This window comes from Vanellus vanellus (genome assembly GCF_965231255.1).
Source record: "Vanellus vanellus genome assembly, chromosome: 4".
In the NCBI taxonomy this organism is placed as follows: domain Eukaryota; kingdom Metazoa; phylum Chordata; class Aves; order Charadriiformes; family Charadriidae; genus Vanellus; species Vanellus vanellus.
This window is the reverse complement of record NC_138909.1, coordinates 3513765-3529580: the sequence shown is the minus strand read 5'-3', so window position 1 is coordinate 3529580 and position 15816 is coordinate 3513765. Positions and strand designations below refer to the sequence as shown.

At 52.2% G+C, this 15816-nt stretch overlaps 1 protein-coding gene across 2 annotated transcripts; it reads right to left on the bottom strand.

Annotated features, from left to right (window-relative positions):
- Window positions 1-9470: 9470 nt before the first annotated feature.
- On the bottom strand, window positions 9471-14946 carry RCHY1 (ring finger and CHY zinc finger domain containing 1). 2 transcript variants are annotated; one of them, XM_082482976.1, is made up of 9 exons: window positions 14885-14946; window positions 14661-14780; window positions 14415-14530; window positions 14257-14335; window positions 13678-13722; window positions 13517-13575; window positions 12543-12569; window positions 12041-12161; window positions 9471-11048 (listed from the first exon to the last, which is right to left on the bottom strand). In XM_082482976.1, the coding sequence occupies exons 1-9, from the start codon at window positions 14939-14941 to the stop codon at window positions 10920-10922; spliced, it is 753 nt and encodes a 250-aa protein (XP_082339102.1). In that variant the 5' UTR covers window positions 14942-14946; the 3' UTR covers window positions 9471-10919. The 2 variants fall into 2 exon arrangements, with proteins under 2 accessions (XP_082339102.1, XP_082339103.1); XM_082482977.1 differs by having other exon boundaries at window positions 9471-10996.
- Between the last annotated feature and the right edge of the window lie 870 nt (window positions 14947-15816).

Genomic DNA, 15816 nt, shown 5'->3' with positions numbered 1-15816 from the left:
ACAGCCTGGGAGCCCCATGGGAGGGTGCATTGACCACCCACACTGCTGGGATGAGAGGTGCCCCGTTTCGCACAGGCGGGTGCTGGCTCTGCAGTTTTATTTTTAATCCCTGAAAAACTTGGCTGCTGAAATACAGCAAAGCTCTTTTTTTGTTGTTGTTGGTTTTGTTTTGTTTTGTTTTTTTAATCCCCAATTTATGTGTTCAGCTACTAGCACACAAAACTGTGGTGTGGCTGATGGCAGGGCTGGTTTGGGGAGGGGATGTTCACCCCAGCCCCTCTCTCGGACATTTCTGCTTCCGACTAAACCCCCCGCAGTGAAAAGCAAAACCCTCAGCCCGCGTGGCCTTGATAACTAAATCGGCGCTAAATGATGCTGACGAGGTTTGGGGCACCCCAGCAAGCCCCTGGAGCTGGTCACCATCACCCCGCAGGTTGTCCATGGGCCACTTGGAAAGACAATGGCACGACCGAGTTTCTGGAGGGGTTTTGGGGAAGGTGGCGGTGGCAGCCCTGCGCAGGTAGAGCTGTGCCCAACTGCAGCGTTTCATGTCGCTGCTCTTAATTACCGACTGCCTTCTTGTGCGGGGAGGGCGTGAGGTTCATCAGGGTATCCTCCAAGATACCTCTTTGAAGCCCCGAAGCAGTGGGGAGGGCAACACAAGAAGATGTGGGATGCAAACAGGGAGAGGCCCGAGCTGCCGTCGTCTCACCCGAAACGCAGGCGTTGGTTTGCTTTGGGTTAATTAGCGGCGGCGGTGGCGGCGCAGGCTGGGAAACAGGCTCTGCCGTTCGCCCCGGCTGCTAAACGCAGCGTCCTGGGCAACATCAAAGCTCGGGAGGGTTTGCGTATGACTGCTTCCCCGCAATGGACGTGTCATCTCTCGATGGCCATCAAGCGAGCGCCATAACCAGACTTCAGCGCAGGGGTCTGCTGGCGCCCAGCCCACCCGCTAAGCTGCGGGTACTGAGCTGTTCCTCCCCCTTTTTTTGGTTCAGATGGGGCAGAAACGGAGAATAAAGCAGCGAACGGCAGCTGCACCTTCAAACTACAGCCGGCCCGGGAAGCTGTTGGGGCTGCGAGCACGTACGGAGCGAGATTTAGGGTAGGACCGCTCTCTATACTGAGCTACTGCTCAATATTGTCTGGGAAGAGCAAAGAGTAGGAATTAAAAAAGAAACAATAACAAAACATCCCAAACTATTAAAAAAAAATCGCGCACTTTAGCTCACTGCTAAAATAAGTGAGGGAATAAAGGGAGAGGAAAAGCCATCACCTTCACTTAAAAAAATACAATCCCCAGGGGAATAAATTCCTTTTTCACGAAGAAGAAGAGAAATGGAGTGTCGTCTTCCGCAGGACACCGTGAATTTCTAGGAGGAAGGCTTGGCCAAGAAATTAAACCAGACCTCGTCCACGTGGGCTAATTTCACGTGCAGATTCACGCTTCACCTCGGCAGCAGCGGCGACAATCGGAGACGCCGCCTCGTCCCCAGCGCCCCCGAGCCCGACACGGCTCGAGCCTCCCAGCCCATCACCCGTCCAAAAAAGGGCTTCTTGCAAAACTGCTGGTGTTTTTTAACAGGGCTCACCAGTGCGGGGTGGAGGGGAAGGCGGGAGGATGTTACCCGCCGACTCTGAGCGGCAAATCGTAAATAAATGCAGCACGTTCATCCCCGTAGTTCGGAAACGGTGGGGAAAACAGCAGCTCTGCGCTGTGGTACAGCCCCCGCGACTCAGAGCATCCTCCGGGAAACGAAAAGGGGAAGCGAATCTGAGCCAGGCTCCCAGTTTGGGGCCAAAACCAGCTGGAAAAGGGCCGGCCGGGCCGGGTACCGCAGGATACGGCCCATAAAGCTCCGAAACGTCGCTGGGTGAGACCCGGCATCGGATAAAAGCTACAGGGGGGGAGGCGGGGGGCCGCAGGTGAGACGCAGGGATGCGCCGAGACCGCACCAAAGGGCTTTCCCGGGTGACCACACCACGGCTACACCGGACTTGACGTTTCATTTATTCGTAACGCGCCCACCCTGCGACACGGGCCGTGTGTTTATACCTACAGCACCGTGCGCTGTTGGGCCAAGGCACGAGGCAGCCTTAAAAATAACGGATGCGTTTGCCAAGTGGCAAAAGCACTTTATTAGGGGGGATGATGCCCTCAAAAGGAGGCCGGTGGCTGCAAACACCCCTCTCATCTTCCCAGGGATTTTCTGTCCTCCCTCACTACTATGCCAGGGAAAAGCAGGAAAAAAAAACAACAAACACCCAGGATGTGCCATAAAAAAAAGAAAAAAAAAAAGCCTTTTTTTCCTCTTCTTTTTAAAAAAAATGAGGAAAACTCTCTGCCACCGGCTTGTTTTATTTACAAAAATAGCAAAACCCCATTTTTCCCAAAGGCTTCCCACCTCCCCTCCACCTTTGGCTCAGCTTCATCTCAGAGATATTTTATTTATATATATTAAAAAAAAAAAAATAGTTCGCATAGCTCCGTGCAGAACATCCCATTCCCCCGGCCTGGCGGGCAGCAGCAGAGCTTGGCAGCAGTGCTGCAGATGACGTGACCACCCCCCGCTCTCCAGGTCTCCTGCCTTGCCCCCACCGGAGAGCCGGCAGGATGCTGCCATCACCATTTCCAGGCTCCCTCTGGCCTCCCTTAATTATGCTTTTGTTTTGCTCATTTGCGGATACGGTAATATCCCATCAACATGTTTCTATGTGTCATCTTCTCAGGCTTTTGGTGACATTAATGGAGTAAGTATTAATGACTTATTAGCAGAGATAGCTCTTGGGTGCAGCCTCCAGGAGCAATAATTCTCGTTAGATGAAGTAATTACCCCCTAGGCGAGAGCGGGGCACGTTAAGCACTCAACAGCTCAGACCGGAGCTAAAGGCGTCACCTTGTCTTTGTGCCGCGTGTTCCTACAGCTCCAGCCTTCAACAGCAGTCACTTCCACCAAAAACCCACTGGGAAGTTTGCAATGCCAGGACCGCACGTCCACCGAATCGGTTGCCGTAGCCCGTTTGGCGCACACCGCTGGATTGCTGTTGTCTTCGTGGGCCGTTCCCATTCAAAGGTCACTTCTCAAGCAACAGGCAGCTCAGGGAAGCCCTCTCCTTCAGCTCCCGTGGCTCACAACTACCTCCAAGAAAACCATTTGGCCTTCAGCCCATCCTGCTCGTCTTCCCGGGAACTATAGAAAGATTTGTGCGGTTTTGGCTTTAGCCCTTTATTTTATTTCTCAGCCGAGAGCAGCCTCAGGCGCCCAACGCAAACTAAGGCCCAGCCGGGGAGGTCTTCTGCTGCCCATTGCCATGGCACACCCAGGGATGGGTGAAGGTCTGAGCTTTGGCAGGCGAGCAGCAGCTCTGCCTGGGTCAAGGGGCACAACCAAGAACCGTCGGCCTCTGGTGGGACTTCACCCTTGGGTGACCCACCTCCCAAGGTCACGCTGGAGCCCACCCACCATCCTGCCACCTCCACCGCTCCCAAAAGCCACTGCTACTTGCCGGTGGCTACAAACATCCAGGAGCTCCAGGTGTTTAACTTCTTACCCTATTTTGCCAAGGAAGCTACTTGCAAGCACAACCAGAAAGACAAGCGCTGAAGGCCTAAGCGCTTCTCACAAGTCTTCAGCTATTTTGCAATTATTTCACAGGTTTATAAAGTGGTTTTTTTCTTCCATGGAGCACTCAGATGTCTTCCACCCACCCCATCCCATCTGCTCAGCCAGGCAGCAGCTGTGTTTCAGGGACCTGGACTGGCAACTCCATCAGCCCTGAGGGTCCCCTGTCCTCAAAAGCCGTAGGAGATGAGCGAGAGGAGGGAAGTGGGGTGGCCAGCACCCCAAGGTCACCACCAAGGCTCTGCTCCAGCCCCCTCCACCCAGACCAGAGCCAGCTCCTTGCAAAAGATACAGGAATCAGTTCCGCTGGCAGAGAGCAATGATTTCATGACAGTGTGAAGTGACAAATTACAAGTCCCAAATGCAAACCTCCCCCCTCCGCCCCAACTCCAACTGGGACCATCAAGGAGAAAAAGCGAGGAAATCACCCCCTTTCCAGTGCGGAGGTGCCGGCACACCCCTGGGCGAAGCTGGAGAGAGACAGATGCTCTGCTAGCCCTCCGAGTTATAAATAGCACGAAACGATGAGCCTTTCCCTAATTGCGTTCCTTCCAGTTGGAAAAGAAAAACAGATGGTTTCTCAGCAGCCGGGCAGGGGAGAGGCATCAGCCTCAGCCCTGGGGAAGCTGGGGGTCTCCTGCTGTAGGAGGTTTTTAAGCCTGCAGAACATCAGGGAAGGGTCTTCTCCCACCCAAGAGGCTGTTTCCCGAGCCCTCACAGAATCAAAGACTGGTCAGGGTTGGAAAGGACCTCTGGAGATCATCTAGTCCAACCCCCCTGCCAGGGCAGGGTCACCTACAGCAGTTGCACAGGACAGCGTCCAGGCAGGTTTGGAATGTCTCCAGAGAAGGAGACTCCCCCACCTCTCTGGGCAGCCTGTGCCAGTGCTCTGCCACCCTCAAAGTAAGGAAGTTCCTCCTCAGGTTTAGATGGAACTTCCTATGTTCAAGTTTGTGCCCGTCACCTCTTGTCCTATCACTGGGCATCACTGAAAAAAGACTGCTCCCATCCCCCTGGCACCCTCCCTTTAAGGATTTATAAGCGTTGATAAGATCCCCCTTCAGTCTTCTTTTCTCCAGACTCAAAAGCCCCACGCCCCTCAGCCTTTCCTCACAAGAAAGATGCTCCAATCCCCTCATCATCTTTGTAGCCTTTTGCTGAACCCTCTCCAGCATTTCCCTCTCCTTGAACGGGGGAGCCCAGAACTGGACACAATGCAGGTTGAGAACACACACTGCTGCCGCTTCAGTAGAACTTAGGGTTGAGTTCCACAGCCACTGCCACCAGCCAGCTCTGGGGTACCAGCCCAGCACCCCTCCAGCTCCGGCCTCGCACCCACACACCGTGCCCGGACACGCAGCCCGAGAGGCACCCATGGGAGGACAAGGCTGTACATCACCCTTACTTCCCCTGCAAATGATGTTATTTGGACCCGAGACCATCAGACCACGATGAGCTGCTTTTTGCCACCAAGCCAAGAACCACACCAGAGCCATTAAACCCATCCTTCCAGCCCAAAATTGGGGGGGAGGGGAGGCCTTTCCCCACCGCTCCTGAGCACCATCACAGTGCACCTTCCCACGGCTCAGCCCCGCGTCCTGCATCCCTCCACTCGTTGGCTTAACGAGTCCCTCTGCCGCGTTTCGCATCCTTGGGCAGGCCCTGGCTTTATTAATAGCTCCGCTGCCCTCGTTTGCACCCGCAGCCCTCGCGCCTGCTGGAAACACTACATTTTTCCCACAAGGCAGCCGATAATCCCATCTGCTCCCGATTTTGCTGGCGAGCAAGGCTTGATTTCGGGTGGCAGGCAGCGTGGGAGCGTGGACAGCTTTTGCAACAGCTCCCTTGGCCAACGGGCAAGCCCTGGCCAAGCCACCACGCTGCATTCATCCCAGGACCACCGCATCCCTCCCATCCAAGCATCCTTCCCGATCCCAGCATCCTTCCCACTCCCAGCAGCACTGGGCTGCTTGGGCACGTCAGTAGCGTGGACATGGGTCCACCATGACTGGCTGAAGGTCAATACCACGTCTCTCCCCTTGATGCCACCCCAAAGTGAGGATGGCCTGCAGCACCAGCTCGCCCATGGAGCCACCACGGGTCTGACTACCCCACAAACCCGTGCCAGAGGTTGAGAGGACCCTGCCGCCCCATTGAAGCAGAGGGACCAGGATGCAGGGCACCAGCTTCTCCAGGGTGCGCCAGTCCTTGGGAGGACGGGATGGAACTCCAGGGACGTGGGAATGAAGCCCACTGTGCACAACCACCACCGCTCACGTGCTGCTGTGCAGGGCTGGACCGCATCCAGCATCTCCATGGGATGGGGCAGCAGAGCTCAGTGCGACACCTTCCAATCCCATACAGCAGCTCCCGGCCTTTGTCCGCTGCATTTATCTTCATCGCCTTGGAAAGCCGTCCCTTTTTTCCCCCACCGCGTGACGCGATTTCTTCCCCCGGCGAAGGGAGTTAAGGGCTCGGTGCCAAGCCGAGAGGCGCGATAAGCAGCGGTTCTGCTGGTGGTGGCGGGTTCCCCAGCTGCTCCCTCCCCAGGCTTTGCAGAGGCAAATACCAAAAACGTGAGAGCAAATAGGTCAAAACCAGACAGATCCCACCCCGGAGATCATTTTCCTTCTCGTCCCAATGTGGAGGGAGCTGCTCTTCTAAAGCTCAGCTCAACTAAGTGGTTTTTTGTTGTTGGTTTTTTTTTTTTTTTTTTCTTTGTTTTTCAGCCTCCTCTTGTGGTTGGAACCCCGGCTAGGAATATTTCCAGCTGGGATCCAATTAGCTTACCATTTAGCGTCAAATCTGCTTGGTTGCGGACCGGCCCAGCACGGCTGTACAATTAGCAACTCGGCCAAGAGGCTACGGCGCTATTGAGTTTTCCAAAGTTGGCTTCCCAGCTGCAGCACGGTATTATTTATCAGCTAAATGAACCGACGGTATTTTTGCAGGCGGAAAAAAAAAAAACCAAAACAACCCAACAACAACAACAAAAAAAAAAAACCCAAGACAAAAAACCCACCACAATCAGGAAACAATTTGCTGCTAACGAGCAGAGCGCTCTGGAAGGGAGAACCACAAGACACGTAGAAATTCAGCCTTGACCTTGGCATGCCCCAAGGTGCTGTCCCTCCTGTGCTCCAACCCCCCCAAGCAGCAATACCCACCATCCGTACGTCCCCCTGGCCCCATCCCTTCCACTCCTCCCCTCAAGTTGTCCCCATTTCGCGAGGCCACCACCTCAGCAGCAGCCCTGGAATAGCATCTCTCGTTAAATATCTATTTCATCTGGTTAATGAACAGGTTGCTGGTGGCTGTTTCTCCCAGGGAGAGTTTGCTTGCTCTGCTCTTCGTTGTTATTAATTTTTTTTCTAATTAAGGCTGTATTGCTGCTTCTACCTGCCCCCAGCAGCATCTGCTGGCTGAAGAGGTTCATGGCCTGCATGGCCCACCATCACCACTCAGGCTTTCATGGTGGCGGTGCTCCTCTTGGAGGGAGAAGGCCTGCCTGAAAGAACCACAGACCTGGAGGGATAACAACCTCCATGCCCAAAAGCTCACCAGCCCAGGCATTGGGGTGGTGACACCACCCCCAGTTAGGGTGGGTGAGCCCAACCTTTCCCAAGGAGACGGTGTGGACCTCACCATCTCCATTTCTCCACCCGCCAGCTCAAATCCTTAGAGAGACCTAAAGGACAAGTTACTGCTCGTGTCCTCCACCTCCAGCAGCACTTTAGACGCGCTCAACATCTCACCACCTTCTGAAGGCAACAGCTACCAGGTGCTGTCGATGCCAAGCTTGAGCCCCATCTACACAGGGAGCACAGATAGTACCCACAACGACCTTGTGTCACGCAAGACTTGCTCGCAAGGAACCCAAGAGAGTGTTTTATGACCTGCTTACAGAGCAGCAGAAGGTGGGGCCACCTCTGCCATCAACCCAGAGTGCTCATCACCTAGCTGGGGACACTGCCACACTCATCTGCAGAGACAGCTCGCCCCGATTATGGAACCCATGAGGACTAGACATGGCTCCTCAACCTTCTTCTGAGCATCCATTCACTAGTGGCCTTTTCTAATAGAAAAAGGAATTTATTTTTATTTTTTTCTTGTACACCCTCAGCACATCTCCATGCCACCTCTGCTTCTCCAGCCACCACGGTGTCTAACCCACCATTTGCCACCAGCAGGCTTCTCAGGTGTCAACTATGAGTGTGGTCAAGGGATTATTTTTTTTCCTTCTTCTTTGGGAGATGGACTAGAACTGCTTTAATAATACAGAAAAAACAACATTCCTCAGCTTCATCTTAAAGACACCATTTGACATCACATTTTTGTCCCATTTACAGTTCATCTGACCCTGCTTGTCCTTTATAGCCAGGGGGAAGTCACTTCTCCAGCAGTAACACTCCAGCATGAAGAGCACCTCAAAAACATCTAAGTGGCATCATCTGAACCATTTTTGTCCTGCTTCTGGGCAGTCAAAACCACCGTGCCGAGCTTCTGGCAGTCACCCTGGGGCTGGAGGTGTTTGAGCAGCAGTAGCCTCCCAGCAAGACCCAGTGCAGCAGCCGTGGTGACGGTGGTGGTGGGATGAGCTCTGCTGGCACCAGGCACCCAAATTGCCCCACACACCCAGAGCTGCCACTTCCTCCCAATTAAAAAAATACTCTGCACGACCCCATTGTCTGAGTTGGACACCTCCCTACAAGACCACAAAGCTTGGAGATGACAACTCCTCCAGGCTGATACGAGCCCCATTGGCCCCCAGGGCTTACCTGGGAGCAGGTCTCCATCCAAGGGAGGTAGTGAAGCCACCAGGTGACAGCACACATTTGGAGGGTGCTCCAAAGCAGCAGGGTGTCTTGCTAGGATCTTCAATGGAGGAACCAAAAGCATTGTCCAGAAGTAGGAGGAGAGTTCCTTCTTACCATCCACGAGAGCTTAATGTCAGCATGAGATGAGATGAGATGAGATGAGATGAGATGAGATGAGATGAGATGAGATGAGATGAGATGAGATGAGAGCACCGTAGGAGAACCTCTCAATAGGCCTGTGGCAGCAGTCCCATAGTCAACCCAGCCCCTTCCCCAGGCCATATCCCCTTGAGAGAGACCTTCCCCAGGGTGTCCAATCCCAAACCCCACTCATGGAAGGCCGGGGGAGACAGCAAGGAGCCAAGCCACACTCCTTCTACACTTCAACTTCTGAAAACAGCACAGTTCCTCCAGCTTCTCTCATTTCAACTGCAGCCCCTGGTGGGAAACCACCGCTTGATGTCCAGCACAGTCCGTAACTCCCCCCAGCATCTCCAAACAGCACCTTTTCCTAGAAGGGCCCCCACAGGTGGGTACATGGTCCAGCACAAGCAAGGGCAGAAGCCTTACCTGCTCCCTCACCAAATGCCCCACTCTCCCCCAACACAGCCCCTGGGCTATTTATGGGCTCTGGATGAGCTGACGCAGTCCACCTGGCCCCACCATGTGGTTCCTCCCCATGGGACTCCTCCAAACTGCCACAGAGGGTGGAGAAAACCAACCTCAAACCAAAGCACATGCTGAGCCATGCGTGTAGCTACAGCCCACCATGTCCCCTGGGCAGGTTTGGGGTGGGAGAGCAGATGCGGACCTGAAGAAAGCAGGGCAAGTCACTGGGAGGACTCAATACGCTGGGGTTCCACCACACTCCCCCCCTACCACAGGAAATACGAGGGCCACAAAAGACATGAGAGAACCAGGGGACACACATGCAGACACCTAACCCTTGTTTTTCAGCATCGAATCATGGTTCAAACGCAGCAGGAAATTTCCCCGAGAGGAGTGTAAAAGGAGAGCACATCACAGACACTGGAATTTGTTTCTTTTAATAAGAGATGTTACTTTACATTTATTTATAGCAGTGAGAAAAGTTTCAGAAAAAAAGAAGATGCTCCAGTAAAGGCAAGCTACAGTAAGGCCATCATCCCGGTCCCGGTGTTTCACACACAAAAGGGCACTGCCCGATTAAGAAGAAAAGCCGTTGAAAAAGTTAAAAAACAAGGAGTTGTATGCTGAAAAGTAACTGGGCTTTTTAAAATATATTTTATTTCATTATTGAACACTATTTGCACGTTCTGAAATTCTCCAAAATGAAGAACTTTCTGTAATATTTTGACTGCAGAGCACCTCGGGCAGGGTATTACATGAAGAAAGGTGCGAAGGTTTGGGGGGATTTGTTTTTTTTTTATCGTTTGAAAAGCACACCTCCATCCTCCCTTCTCTCCCTGCAATGAAATCAGACACCACTGAAACACCCCAAAACCACAGAAAAATTGGTCCCTGCACTACTTGAGTGCTGTTACTTTAGCAAATGTCTCAGGCTCAGCCTGATAAGGTGCCCCGAGGGCAATCCCAACAACGGTGTGCGCTTCACTTAGTGTACTCCACCATCGAAACATCAACCTACGCACGCGTCTAAAACCCTGCGACACCTCAGCGTTCGCAAGCGAATGAAGCAAAACGAGGAAGAAACAGGTGCAAACGCGACTGCAGCTGGCACAGGAATCTGAGACCATGGGTCGGATGGGTTGCCAGGGGTGAAGGCGCGATTTTTAGGCTGTTTGTCACACGTACGCAGGCAGACCAGCCTTGTTTCGAAAGGAATTCTCTATGCACGCGTCAACAAATCAAAGCCAAAGGACGCGATTTCTGCAATCTCACGTTCTCCAGCCGCTTGCAGCAACGGCTCCGAGGCCTGGAACAAACACGTCATTTAAAAGGAACAAAACGTACTCGCATAAGACTTTGCAGATGTCAGCTTTATGTAAAAAGGCCACTCTCAAAGCTACCAATTTTCCCCCAACAGCTGCAGCCAGAATAGCTCTACCTCCACCTCCCGTCATTGCTCACAACCTTCAGCTGCCCCAAAACATCTTCTGCTGCGTCAGCTGCTCATCGTGCCTCATTCTGCACCTCGTTAAGCTATTCTGCAAGGCTGTCTCCGAGCTCTGACACAGCTAATGGCTCTTTTAAAGGAATGCCCTTCGCGCTGGAAACTAACCTTCCATCGGGAATCACGCTGCTTGGTGGGGAATTTCCTGAGGGGCTCGACTGCGCTATGCCCCCGGTACTAGGGAGAGGGGCACAATTAGCGCGACTCCTGGGCACCCGCGTTAATTCAATCTCGTAACCATTTCACCGGCGCCGTGACAAATTTGAATAATTTTTTACTGACAAATGGGATGTTGTTTGTTTGTTTTTAAATAGTCTCTTCCATGGCAGTTTTCCTCATCCAGCCGTAGACAGCACGTTGTCTTGGTCACTGCTCCTCCAGCGGCAGCCGGCATCTTCCATCTTGGGCTGTGTTGTATGACTCACAGTTTTTGCACTTCATGCCTAGGAGATGGAACGGCACTGTAGACCGGGCATTGCAGTCATTGCAAAGGATCTACGCACACAGAAAGAGAAAAACGGAGGCTTTAGCATCAGCAGGACACGTAAAAATACACTACAACCACAATTCTAGCAACCACCGAACTGGTTTGCCAGCAGGGGACAAAGCAGAAAATATCTTCCTTTGAAAGACAGCGGGGCTGATTCTATTTTGCTGTTTGTAACTACTCAGATCCCACTGTACAATCACAGAGAGTTTACTTTTAGTATGGCAAGACGACTCCTGGCGTCGGCCAGGGACAGACACGCTTTGGCTTCTTCTCCTGTTGTAGGAAACCACCAGAGAAACCCTCAAGTGAATGTGAGGGCAGATTAACAGCAGCCAGCAACACGTGCCAGTCTGCCATGCAAGTGAGCACTCTTCTCAAAACTGGCAGTAACGAGGTTTTTTTCCAAACATCTTGACTCCCAAGAGTTGGTAGGATGGGTTGTCTAAACTGTAACAGATGCACCTAAAACATTAATGACCAGTGCCGTTTAACTCAGTGTTACTGGCAATCAGCAACCAGTTTCACAGTTTGGTGTTAACACAAAAAAACGGAAAGAAAACAGAGTGATTCCCCACAGGCTATCCTTGCGCAAATCAACAGCTGAATGTTCTTGCAGAAAACCCACCACGTTTAGGCTGGAACGTGAAGCTCCAAGCTGCTAAAAACCAAACGTTGCTGCTTTTTGCTATGACAGAATCTAGCACTACTGGAGAAAGCAAGACGCTTCCACAGCCCAAGCCATTTCTCCACTGTGTGGTACTACAACACTATGCGGTTGTGCTGTTGGGGTTTTTTTTGGAGTGGAGGTGGGGGCTGCTTTTTGTGCATGTTTATAAATCCCGTAGATGAATACTGTAAGCCTACACATGACGTTTATCATTCCCTAACCATCAGGCTGATGTCTGACGCAGGACAAGTTCCTAGTGCCCTCTGCTGCCAGTAATGCAAAGGCACAGATCTGCGAAGAACAGAGCCCGGCGCAAATCTCGTCTCTCACCTCCACCATCATGTTCTGATACTCTGTGGGCATAGGAGTCTGCGCTACTTCGTCATCCAGCTGACGCCAGTACCTTGTCATATCTAAAGCCGAGTGCATGCACAAAGGACACCTGTAACCTCTGTCAGAAAGGAGAAAAAAAAAAAAAAAAAAAAAAAGGTCCACATCAGATGGTGGAGTGGGGCCATGAAACAAGTCAACCCAAAAAGGACAAGTTTCATATCATATCAGTTGAAGAGAAACACTACAAATCAAAAAGTTCTTGCAAACAGAACTGGAAATTAAAAGCCCCTTAATTCCTTTAGGAGTTGGCTTTAAGTTATCAGGTACAGGCTTCATGATCTTTATCTCTTCAAGTCTCATGGAATCACAGAACAGTTTGGGTTGGAAGGGAGCCTAAAGATCACCCAGTTCCAACTCCCCTGCAGCGGACAGGGACAACTGTTTGTAGTCTGTTTGGACTACAGCAATATTAAGACAAGAGATGCTTAGAGATACTTACTCCTTTAGCATGTCCTCGTAACACGTTCTGAAAAGCAAACACAATGAGAAGGTCAGTAAGAACAATGCAGACTGACATGTTTGGACTGACAAAGGGAAAAGGCGCACAGCTATCCCCAAATCAGAAGTTAAAAAACAGCCTGAGTCCAAGTGAGGCGAAAGCTATTTGCTAAATTAGGCCAAAATCTGGAGACAAAGCACATTTGATTCCATTCTAAGGCCTTTTAACACGAGGGAACAGAGTCAACACTGATAAGGATTGCGTGGGCTGAGTTTGCTGAAGAAACAGTGTGATGCATCACAAGGTAAGTTTAAGAGATGGACAGGAGCTGAAGGAAGATTCAATCTGTGGAGACCTACGTCAAACACAGAGGCCACTCGCTTAACACACAGAGACAACAGAGGGAGGAACAAGAGAGCCAACAGAGTAACAAAAAGCTGCATCTGTAACACAAGACAGAGGTGAAAAGGGAAGGGAAATGTGGTAATTATTCCTCCAGAGGCACCTGGCACTATGTATCACATCACTCTAAAATCCCTACAGAGCCGGCAGTTTTTGTACTGCAGCAGAGCACTCCACTGTCCGGTGGGGCTGTCTAAGGAAAGACTCTAAAGCTTCATTAATGAGCTGCCACCAACCTCTTAAAACCATTGTGCAACTGCTTTCTGCACCAAGGAAGGACGTCTCTATTAGATTCTTGAAATTTAAGTGTAGCGTAAGGAAATTCAGCACGGGAAAACCTAGAATGAACAGTACCTAGGTCCGTCCACCACCACCAAAGTTTACTGTGAAGGAAGACAACCTTTCTAAAGAAAGTATTTCCTGATGAAAGAGACAATCCCCTACCGCAGGGGTCCCTTAGAAACCAGCTCTAAGTAGCTGGAACAGACTAACCAGGCCTGTAGTGCCGCTGAATAAATGCCACGCACAGAGCAGCAGCTACTGCCCTTTCTCAAGTATCTGTGATGCTTTACCTGTGAAGAAGGTGACCACACGGCAGAACGTGAGCTCCAACACGAGACGTGTGAATATCCTGTTTCGAGGGAAGTATCAGACCAGAGACAAGAAAGTTAATTCAAGCACAGTCAAGAATACAGCCATGTGCAAATCCAAGAGACGGAAAAAAGCAGCTCACCTCCAAACATATTGGACAGTCCTGCCTGGAGACATTTTCGATACACTTTGCAAAAACAAACAAAAAAAGTTAAGTCTACTGCATGGGTATCTGCACTTTTCCAAATTCTGAAATTCCCTTACAATGGTAAGAAGGATGTATGAAACATTCCTGTCTTTAGGTTTGAAGTTTTGAGAATTAACAGGTGGCTTAGCACATTAAAAAACAAACAGCTTGAAGGTATACATAAGAAAAAAGCTCCCTGAACTCCCACAGCAGCCAGCAGCCTAGCTTTTCCTATTCTGCAGCAGGAACAGCGGCACAAACTTACACACAGTCAGAGCTGCAATCAACAGCTGCTTTTACAGGAGGAGAAGACCTATATGTTTATTTCCTATAGCTTCCGTTGCTAGCGAAGCCATCCCAGAAGCGCTCTGTGCTGCTGTTAGGTGCGCTTAGAGCACCTGCTGCTCCCCGCCTCTGTACGGCCTTGCACAGAGCCCAGGCACCAGCACCTTTCATTTTCAAGGTGTTTTGTTTGTTGTGTTTGGGTTTGTTTTTTTTTTTTCCAAGATATGGAGCTAACCGGTGCGTTCTTACCTTGTGCTTTCCTCGAAGACTCAAACTTAGGCATAAATTGCATTTCGAACAGTGGAAAAAATCCTCCTTTGGACCAATCCTGAGGAGAAAAGCGTCAGACCGAGGTCGGTTCTCCCTCCCACCAACTCTCCTTCCCTCACCCCCCCGCCCCCAGGCACCTGCAGATCCCGCACTCGCCGCAGTGGTACTGCTTCTTGTCGCGATCGAAGAGGTGGCAGATGTCGCAGTAATACTCCCCGAAGAGGTTGTCGCAGCCCTCGCAGCGCTGCTGGGCCTTACCGCCGCCGCGGGGAGAGGAGAAGGCCGTTAGGTGCGCTAACGGTCGGCGCCCCACACAACATGGCGGCGCCGCCCCCCCCCCCCCAAAATGGCGGCGCGGCCAGACCCTCCCTCAGCGGACCCACCTTCTGCAGGAGGCGGCAGCGGGTGCACTGCACCTCGGCCACACGGAAGCGGTCCAGCCGGTGCCCCTCGGCGCCATCGTGGCACAGCCGGCAGGCGTACAGCTTCCCGCAGCACGGCGCCTGCGAACGGCACGGCAAACCTCAGCCAGTGGGTTCCCCCACCACCACCCGGTAACCCCCGCTGCTTGTTGCGTCCCCTGTCCCCCTCCCCTCCGCCGCCTCACCCGCAGCAGGCAGCCCCGCCGGTAGTGTTCGCAGCCCTCCTCCCCGCCCGCCGCCATGGCTGCCCCGGCCCGACCGCTACACCGCTTCCGCTTCCGCCTCCACCGGCGCCGCGCCGCGGGCCGCGCACCGGCAGCGGCGTGTAGCCGCTTCTAAATTAGCTCCCCCCCCCCCCCCTTGCCTACCCCCCCCCCCATTTTTTGCCTCCCTTCTCTCCCAAAACTAACTTCCTCCCCAACTTCCTCCCACCCCATTGCCCCAAAACCTTATTTTTCCCCAAAAAAATTCCCTTTCCCCCCCATTCCCCTAAAACCTTCCTTTTTCCCCCACCCATCCCTAAAACCTTCCCTTCCCCCCAAAATAATCCTTCCTTCCCCCCATAGCCCCAAACCCTTTTTTCCCCCGCCTTCCCCAAAACCTTCCTCTCCCCCAACCCTTCCTTTTCCTCCCATTCCTGTAAAACCTTTCTTCCCCCCCCGCACCTACCCCTAAAAACCTTCCCTCCTCCATAAACGTTCCCTTCCTCCCCATCTTCCCTAAAAACTTCCATTTCCCCCTCATTCCCCTGAAACCTTCCTTTTTCCATCTTCTCTAAAACCTTTTTCTTCCCACCTTCCCCTAAAACCTTCTTTCCTCCACAACCAACCTTCCTTCTCCCCCCATTCCTCTAAAACCTCCCCCTCATTCCCCTAACCTCCCCCCATTCCCTGTAACCCTTCCTCCCCCCCACCTTCCCCAAAACCTTCCCCCACCCCCTTATTTTTTCCCCCACTCCCCATCACCCCTCCTTTTTTCCCCTCCCTCTCCCCTTCCCCCCCTGTTCTCACAATAATAAAACCTAAACTCTCAGCCATCAGATGCGGCATAAGGGATAACAGCTGGAGAGCAGGCAGAGGTTTCCCCGGAATCTTTTCCAGGAGGAGCAGTTTGCTGT

Excerpts from the sequence above, each read along its gene's own strand:
- RCHY1 (XM_082482976.1), bottom strand. The coding sequence starts at position 14,941 with ATGGCGGCGGGCGGGGAGGAGGGCTGCGAACACTACCGGCGGGGCTGC. Across the intron at positions 13,576-13,677 it reads ACTGTCCAATATGTTTGGAG|GATATTCACACGTCTCGTGT; the intron begins GTGAGCTGCTTT and ends CCCTCGAAACAG. Across the intron at positions 12,162-12,542 it reads TACGAGGACATGCTAAAGGA|AGGTTACAGGTGTCCTTTGT; the intron begins GTAAGTATCTCT and ends CCTTTCTGACAG.